The sequence below is a fragment of the Cibotium barometz genome, chromosome 13 (assembly GCF_041138505.1).
Source record: "Cibotium barometz isolate CiBa-2024 chromosome 13, ASM4113850v1, whole genome shotgun sequence".
In the NCBI taxonomy this organism is placed as follows: domain Eukaryota; kingdom Viridiplantae; phylum Streptophyta; class Polypodiopsida; order Cyatheales; family Cibotiaceae; genus Cibotium; species Cibotium barometz.
This window is the reverse complement of record NC_141058.1, coordinates 47,469,513-47,478,895: the sequence shown is the minus strand read 5'-3', so window position 1 is coordinate 47,478,895 and position 9,383 is coordinate 47,469,513. Positions and strand designations below refer to the sequence as shown.

Sequence of the window (9,383 nt, the reverse complement as noted above, 5' to 3'; positions counted from 1 at the left end):
AGTCAACCTACAAGACTATATAACTATCACTCCATTATGCATAGTATGGACTAGATACTACGACATCCCCACTAACGGTCAGTGAATAGAAAATGCACAATTCTAACATGTTAATCACCCTGGAAAAAGAATCTGCAGAATCATGTGTGAAAGTACCCACAAGGCTAAAACCCTGAGGAGGCCCTAAAGATGAGCACATTCACACAACAGAGCTCTGCTCAAATCTCCAACTGCTTTCATCAGTCTAGAATATACAAGGTTAACCTTTGCCAGGCAGGCTTATTCCAAACATTTACACTAGGGCCATATACAATTTCCTACAACTGCTGGCTTTCAAGCAAAACAAAAACTAATAATCAGAGTCGTCCTCCTGGAGAGGACCTTGGAAACGATTGATAACTAATAAATACAGCACATTACTATACACTGGGGACTACCATAGCCACACCACTATGAAAATCCAACCAATAATTCAAGCTAGAGGTTTCACCCTGGCACAAAGTAGTCCATCTTTTCCACAGGTAGATTCAAATCCGACGTCTCCACCTGCAACAAAGCAAGAGGTTAGGCTTCGCTTCAAAAATATAGCTCTACTCAAGGCATTGCTTGCTACAACTACAGATGCATCCACTCATCAGATGCTTTGTGGACAATCCACAGACTTATCACAGACGTACGATATGATGATGTGCCAAAAGTGAACAATATACTCACTTCATCAAATGGAACAAACACGAATGGCGCAAGGCCTCTTCTATGCGACACGGCAGGCACGTCAGGATCATGTGTCTCATCTTCATCCCATCCCTCTGTTGCTTTGAGTATATCTTCTTCATGACCTTTTAACTCCGTTTCCTGCAGTCCACTTGTTACTAGGGCTACAAGATCCAGCCGGTTGTTCGCACCTGGTATAGTTCCCCGTATCCTGTCATGACATGACCACAATACATGTAAAAATCTCCCAAAAAAAACACCCTTGCCTCGTGAGTCATGACTATCGGGCATATTGCCAAAGGATGGGCTATGGACTATGGCACTGGTGAGCTATGGAGAGCATTTTGCCTGTCCATGAGCAGCAGTCACCTGAATGTCATCAGATTTTTTAACACCAAAAACGGGCAGGCTGCCTTAACAATAACCAGAAATAGACCGGACGCTTACCTCATGCGGATTCTCAGAACCGTACGCTTCAGGCCTGGATACAAGGTAGCAGCTTCAACCTGAAATTTGCAGACCTTGGTGTTTAAGATGTGATTTGAAAGCTTTTACCTTTCCATGCTTCACATGTAGGCACACAACAAGAGCACACCTGATTGTGATTAAGAATATAGCGCCCTCCATAAATAGAATCTGCTTTGGATCCTCTCCCTTGCAGGGACTTGGCTACTTCCTTCAGCTTTAAAGGAGAAACCTGGACCCATTAGAGACGAAGTTTTACCACTCACTCTTTTTCTAAATATTGCGAAAATTAAGAGCCATTGTTGTCGAAAGCTACATCGAGCATTTTTAAACAGTACTTACTTTATAGAGAAATTTTCCACTTGGATAAAATCTAATGTATCTGTAGTAGCAAACCTGCACCCAAAAGCAGCAAAAATGTTAAGGAATCTGCTCTCATGTGCACAACCAGGTAGCTGTTCACACATTTCAACAAATGGGCATAGCTATGCTCGCAAGGAGAAGCTGGAGCCCTTGTCATCAGCCCCCTGCTTTGACAACCAAACACCACACCACGCACACCCACCCCCCACCCCCTTTGAGGGGGCATTATCAGCCTTCACACCCATTGCACAGCCCACGCCTCTTGTTTGCCTGCACAACCAGGTGGTAGCTGTTCACACAATTAAACACACAGGCATAGCTATGCTAGCGAGCTGAGCTGGAGCCCGTCGTAAGCCCTTTGTATGCTACCTTCCCACCTCTACAAGGCCTCCACATCGAAGCTGCTCTGAAATTCAACCAAGTCCACCCTTAAATGCCCAAACTCAGCAGCTCCTGTCAACTGTACCCTGACCTATAAAGGCCCTTGCTGGCCCTGCTTCAGGCCTAGGGTTAAACATTTTCAGTCCTCCTCTGGCCTTGCTTTTTCTATAAAGGAGTGTTTAACCCTAGGCCAGAGGACTGAAAATGTAGCTTTCAGTCCTCCTCTGGCCTGCTCTGAGTGCAGCTTTTTTCCATAAAGGAGTGTCTAGCTAAGTAAAGAGGCACATCTCCCTTCACTAAACACCAACAAGACAGTTCTACAGCAGCCAAGATTTATCACATACTACTTACCAAATGGACCGGGTTGGTTACTTTCCATTCTGCAACACCTGCCCTAATATATGTGTTGCGGCTGACAAATAAACCTGGAAAATAACAAGAGTCAATTACACTACCAGATTGTAGCAGAAAAAATATTGCACGGAAAGAGGGAGGGGGGGGGAGGGGGGAAGCATATCCACTATGATACCGACCATCAAAACGGAGCCGCGGCCTTGCAATCCACATTTTGCGCCATGAACCCCCATAGCATGATTGCACAATTTTCATATTTTGTTCCACTCCAGACATCTGAGAATGTTGTTTCAAGGCAGGTAAAAATGGGTTATGAATTCTTCAAACTCTTTTATCCTATTTCTGAGACAAGACACGGAAAGCCCTTGCCTGCCATGCACTAATGCAAGCCTTCTGCCACAGAAATGGATTGCGAATTGCATATCGCCATTTTCGGCACACGCATCCTGCTCGGCCCAGAGTGTAGGGCGTCATTCGGACAAAGACCTGCATTAACCAATAAACATTGATTTTTGTTAGCAAAAGTGGACCTCCAAATAATGTGTAACTTGTACATTGAATGCACACTAAGAAGAATTTTCCAGCTTATCGATGATATATTGGCTACATGAGATCCTCTTAATGCTTGAAAACGAGTGTAGATCAGTGTGATACATAGCTTCACTTGTGCACATATGTGGTGGGGATATGATTTTTACCTCAAAAAGAAGCTCATCTGGAAGTACTTGATGTAAGAGGGCTGGATCAACCGGAGGATTACTACTAACGCTCCCAAAAGGCGGGACTGGACGAACCCTTGTCCCATAGAGATCTGCATCCCATGGCAATGTTTTAAAAAAAAGGACTTAAACTACCACAGCCATCTTTATCTATATGGATAACAAGTCTACACATTCCTAAGTTTGTATACACAACTTCACTGGAGGATTATTGGTAATCCTCCACTTGGAACTCAGTAAAACCCAAGTGTCAACAAAAGAATGCATGAGAATATCAATATCCTTGACATGTTTATGGTAGTGGTGTGTGAACGTATGCACTTTTTCCCTCACTTAATGAGGTTTTTTCCTCCAAGCACGGGAACGCACTCTTATGCACACTTACCATTGGGGATGGATATTATCCTTTGTACATTCATTCAATTTACTAATCCCAAGTATCATCGTGTTGTGCGCTCCCTCTCCATGCACTGTGCCATCAAGCTTGTGTGTGCACGCGCTTGCTGCTGCTTGACTCTCCCACCCACAGTGGTATCAGAGCTATCCAGGCATCTATCTCCTGCAGGCTGCGCCTGAGCTCCACCTTGGCACTACTCCCTCTGCATTGCTCACCCGTCGTCGGCCTCCTCATTGTGCGCTCGCCCATCGCCGGCTTCTGCAATGCTCACCCGTCACCGACTCTCCTGATTCTGCACTCCTCACCCGCCTCTGACTCTTGCGAAGCAGTCCCTGCAGTTCGCCTCCTAGGGGGGGGGGCGGGGGGGGGGCACTCTGCCGGGCCCTTCTGTGCGACTGCGGGCCAAACTCATTTTTTTAAGATTCTCAACTCCATGACCATCTGCACACTGTTTTTTTAAGAGCTTCTGTGCGTGCACCTTGACATCGGCCTTCCACACGTCGGCAGGCGCTTCTGCGTCGGCACCTTGACATCAATCATCTGCAGCACTCTGCATCTGCAGACCTCACCAGCTTTGGTCCTTTTTTAAAACTGATAAATTCTCTATCTCTACACTACTACACATTTTCAGTACATTTGCAGGTTCTACTTTGGCAGTGAGTTACTTGCAGTCGTCAGATTGCAGTCAGTGCATACTGTGTGTGGTCGCAGTGTATTGCCTAAGTTTTCATCTCAGGAAAAAAGTTTATGCTTTTTAGGGTTCTGCTGACATGTTAGCTTACATGGATTCTGAGAGAGGGGGAATATGCAAGATTCATGCGTGTAGAGGATGTGTAGAAGGAAACTTCATGGGAAACCCTAATCCTTCTCTGGTTTCCTCCCAGTTGGCTGTGTTTACGCTCATGTACCTACCCTCAATACATGTGATACGCATGTAGGCGTAGGGGTGGAGGAGAGTGAGCAAGGGATAGCCTCAGTTTAGTGTGTAGAAGGGCTGTCTTACAACCTGTATATGGGCCGAAAGGCTGCTTGTAGGCGGCAGAGGGGGAAGCTTGAAAAGAAGCAACACCACCAGCCTTTTGTGGGGCAGCCGGGGCTATGCATGATGCGCAGCAGAGAGAGTCGGAAGCTCCGATCAGAGCGGCCAGCAGAAGGAGAGGAAGGGGTGCATGGGGAAAAAGTGCACAGGCCAGCCCTTGTTTTTTTTTTTGGGCGGGTCTAGACTTCCCCGATGGGCACGCACGGGAGTATGTGGATGCCATGGGCAGGTCACTGTCAGGACAGCTGTTAGAAGAGGGCGCTTTGCACAGCTATTGTGAGCAGAGTGTGCGCTAAAGATGGCGCAACATGTGCTTTTTTGGACCTAAAAGAGGGGTGTCAGCTTTCTATTATAAATGACTGTTTTTTTAAAGCTAAAATAAGGGCAGTTTTTATCAGAAAAAAGTGCACAGCACTTACCAGTGATCGGCGAGGGACAAAACTGTCGGGAGCAGAATTCACACTTTGCTTTTTGTACACAGAACACTAGGTAAGTGGTTCATGCAATGATCCCAAAAAAATTTCACAAGTTTTTTATGTGATTTTCCCCTTTTCCCTTTCCTGAATATCCAGAACAGCATGTATTTACTATGCCCTTGTAACAACAAAAGAAACCCTTTTCTCCCTATTCATGGTCAAGATGACCAAGGAGTAGCATGAACATTAGATGGCCTTTTGAGAGTGAAACAGGCACTTGAGCTCAGTAGTTATGGTCACGACGGGAGAACTTGTTTCCTATGGCACCTTCTTACACCTTTAAGGCATCTCTTAGTGAGAAGGAGCAGACAAAGAGGAAAAGTACACATTGGCAAACATTATGTTTTTATAGTATAGGCCAATGGGGAAGATTGGTGTACTTCTATACGATACTCCAAACCCTTACCTCATCGTGCAAGCCGTTAATCCTTCGCCATCATACATTATGGGTGGTTGTTTGGGGAGTGACTTGATCCAAGTAGATTTCCATCTTTGGAGCGGAACAATTTTTTAGTTTTCCTTCATGATTCTTTCCAGATACTTGATGACTCTTTCCCCTCCATTAGAGGGCACTGGCCTTCACACCCACCACAAGGAGCAGCCATAAGTGGAAGGAGTTGCTTGAATATGTAGCGAGCTGAACAACTTGGACCAAAATTCTCCTTGATTACCGGGACTCGTGGTAAACCGATCTAAAGGAGTGTCCAGACCCTTGCAAGGATGATCTAAGGAAGGGCACCCAAGAGTGGTTGATCTCTTGGGAGGTTCACATGGAGTTACACACCTTGGTGTCCCATCTAGTACGTGATATCTCACAAATTATTGTGTTGGATATTTGAGTGGGTCCAGTTGTAGATGGGTGTTTTCCTTCTGGGTGAAATCCCTAACCTATAGAGAAGAATCTATTGTAGAGACCATTGACTTGGGATACCAGAGAGCCTTCTTTGGTTGGTCTTGCCAAGGTAACCTTGAATTTATTTAGATGAACTCTTAAATGCGGATGTACTTTGGTGTTTATTCTATGACCAGTGTGATGCAAAAGTGGGAACCCACATCTTTTGTGGGGATCCTAATGATTGCAAGCTACCTGGTATGAACCAAGAGAGTATGCGAATGATCGATAGCATGACTTCGATAGAGCTATGTATACTATGCACTTATCCAATTTATTTTGCCAACAGAGTTGTCATGAACGATAGTTCCTTCATGCATCCAGGAATTGGTTAGTCCTGGATAGATAGACGCCAATCGGGCAGCCTCCATGAAGGAATTTCGTTGGGCATTTGCTTCAATTGCAATCCTTGTGTGTCACAGCCAAGTGCTAGAGACCAGATTTGTGACCACTTGTATTTACTTATTACTTTCCTGTACGATCATTGGTCTTGCCTACTTCGAGTTAACCAACAGTAACCTTAGATCATTGTTGCATGCGCGGAAGCTTTAGGCCCTTGGTCTTGTCAAAGGGCAGCGGAAAGATGTAGACGAATGACAAAAACGCTGAAGCTCAAAGAGAGAGATGAGAGAAAACAGCAAAACACGGAAGAAAAGAGTGGATACAACCAGCCCATAGGCGAGGGGTGGACTCCATAAGTTGAGGGCTAAAGGTGCTCGCCAAAGTGATCAACAAGAATGATCAAGGAATGATTGATATGTGAGGAAGAGGGCAGCACATATATCTACTTCTATATGAGCTAGCCGACTGCATCCTAGTCCCTCACACGACCTGAAAATAGGTGAAAAACTCCATAAAAGGGTGGGCAACACACATCAAAGGCCCATAAAATAGGGGAAAAATATGGGGAAAATGGGGGAAAATATGGAGAATGCCAAAGCATAGAAATGGCCCCCGTAAACACCAAAAAAGCCACCAACAGGTCTACCCCGTAGAGGTGACCTCTGGCCTACTACTTGACTTCTTCAAAAGGTGAATGATGAATGATGAATGCAAACAATGACTTTATGCCTATATATATGTTGAAGGTGCTAGTCCACCTGCTATGCTGCTGTCGGCCTGCTATGGACCCAGAATATTGCCTAAAATGCTTATTAAATGCTGCGCTTATTCCTTTATGTGTCCAAACTGTTTGCCGACTGGCTGTAGACTCGCACCTGCATGCTTAGGTACCCTTTTGGCTGCCGACTGCTGCATGGATGCTTCTTATGGCTGTCGACTGGGTTCCGCCGACGACGACGACATCTTAGATGCTGTCGTAACTGCTGTCCTAAACATGGGATTATATGTTCATGCTAAACTTGATGACGGGATGGACACTCCATCATCCTTCCTTCCTCCCTAGACTACTGACTTTGACATTCTACTTTAACTTTGACACTTTGCCTGAACACCTTCCACTTCTAATCTCCACTTCCAAGTCTTGTTTGTTGAAGAGTGTAGAAAACTCTTGTGGGAAGCAAAACGTAGCCAAAACACTGCTATCCAACAAAAAATAGCACTCCACCGCCAACAGAAGGCAAGGAACCTGTAGAAACCGGGAAACCGTGTAGGCCAGGAACAAAACACAGGTATAGATGCTCCAAAATCAGCAAAACGCTGATTGAAATCTCAAATTCAGAATCCTCCTCAAGTACCAAACTGCCTCCAAAGCCACAATCCAAACAATAAACCCCCTCTGCAAGTGATCTCTGTCCACTGGAGAAGAAAACACAGCCAAACAAAGGGCTACAAACCTGAAAATTCAGGTTGACCAGTGTCCACACCTCCTATGAGGAAAAACGCTGAAGAGAAGGTACCTTTGGGTCCAATAGAGGAAGCCTAGGTGAAGGTAGAGCTACCAGCAAGATCGGTTCAAAAAAACGCAGCAACCATGGCTGCAAATCTGAAAACGCAGACGTAAAAGGGGCAATAGAAAGGGCTGAATATGGAAACGCTGAAGCCTCAGATCAAGAACTGCCGCAGAGAACAGTCGCGCGGGGGCCGCGGGGGGGGGGAGATGGCACAGGATAACCAGAAGGGACAGGCAAAAGGGAGCTCAGAGAGCTCCAAGATCAAAGCTAGGGAAAGCAAGCCCACACAGGCCAGAAACGCAGCCTGTTGGGACAACCATGTTGCTGTCCAGACCTGAAAAAAAACACCTGAGAACCCTGGAAGGTGCGCCAAGAAGGGCAGGTATGCAGTCCAGAAAAACACGCCCTTGTCAAGCTGCCTAGAGGCTGCCAATAGACGCCCTGATGAGGAGGAACTGCAGCCCAATGAATGGGGATGAGTCAGCCCTTGAAAAGCTGAAACACAAGCTTCAATGTATGAACAAAAACGCAGATCTGTCCATGGGCAGAAAAACGCAGAAATGAAGAGGTAGAGGAGGGAGCATCCAATGCTGACAATCACCGGCACTTTGATACCATGATAGAATGTGCAGCGGAAGGAGGGATAGTGGAAACACAGGAGAGAGAGTGAGAGAGAGAGAGATGGAGAGGAAACACAGGTGAGAACCTGCTCTCAATATCATCACCAAAAAGAAATACATGTCCCGAGCAAGAGGGGAGAACCTCGTATGTGAGGGACTACAGCTAGACATGCTAAGCAAGTAATGAGATATGAGGGAGGCATGCCGGCTATATATACACCTACATGAAGGCAGCCAACTAGAGCTAAAATACCTACACGACTGGGAAAATACCCAGTACCATAAAATGGGAAATAAATATGGGTAAAATATATGTGAGGGGTGATCAGCCCCTCTGACTAACTCAGCCCTAGAGGCTAAAATAAGACACCAAATAGGAAGCCAGTAGGAAGGGGATGATGTCTAACATCACCTAATGCATGCCTGACCTTCATGATGCTTCTTAATTGCTTACGTTTACCTTGCTTGGACTTGTGCACCCCTTATGACAATGCCCTTGGGAACTGCACCGGTGCCCCTATGGTGCATGTATGACGCCCTTGGGATGGAGGTTGGTCCTCGTGCGATGAAGGTAGGGTTGGTGTGGCTACTAGTCAAGGAATGACTACTAGTCCGGGTATGGGAACTCTACATATTCGGATGTGAAGCTGTGGGACCTAATGCTATGATACCAATGTTGCATGCACGGAAGCTTTACTGCTTTAATCCACATCCCTAAGCCTGACTAAGAACAAGATGCTAAATGAACATGATTAAGACAGAGGAGAGAGAAGAGAGTTGGTGTCAGGTTTTTCTTGTATCATGGTACAAAATGTCTATACATCTTCAAGGCCCTTGGTCTACCCCGTAGGGGTGACCTCTGGACTTCTACACGCTTCTACTGACTGCTTGACTACTTCAAAAGGTGAATGATGAATGCTCCCAAGCATCCATTTCTTGGAAATGTCGCCGAAAAAGGATTGTCACCGACATATGTTCGAGGGGGGATTCTTACCTAGCTTTTAGTCTATTTTGTTGAGTCAAGGGTTCTCTGCCCAAGTTGTCTCCCAAAATCTGAATCTTTTAGATGTCTTTGAAATTGTTGTAAAGCCTTGATGCTATAAAAGGCAA

At 45.7% G+C, this 9,383-nt stretch overlaps 1 protein-coding gene across 2 annotated transcripts in view; it reads right to left on the bottom strand.

The window, feature by feature from the left end:
• Window positions 1-217: 217 nt before the first annotated feature.
• FBP7 (F-box protein 7) overlaps window positions 218-9,383 on the bottom strand; it is a 64,151-nt gene continuing 54,985 nt past the window's right edge. For both annotated transcript variants that reach the window (XM_086807607.1, XM_086807608.1), the window contains exons 3-11: window positions 2,976-3,088; window positions 2,647-2,763; window positions 2,457-2,553; window positions 2,275-2,348; window positions 1,522-1,575; window positions 1,310-1,411; window positions 1,162-1,220; window positions 715-925; window positions 218-546 (exon numbers count right to left, since the gene is read on the bottom strand). In XM_086807607.1, coding sequence (XP_086663733.1) covers window positions 487-546; window positions 715-925; window positions 1,162-1,220; window positions 1,310-1,411; window positions 1,522-1,575; window positions 2,275-2,348; window positions 2,457-2,553; window positions 2,647-2,763; window positions 2,976-3,088 — 887 coding nt within the window. In that variant the 3' untranslated portion in view covers window positions 218-486. The remainder of the gene's footprint in view (window positions 547-714; window positions 926-1,161; window positions 1,221-1,309; window positions 1,412-1,521; window positions 1,576-2,274; window positions 2,349-2,456; window positions 2,554-2,646; window positions 2,764-2,975; window positions 3,089-9,383) is intronic.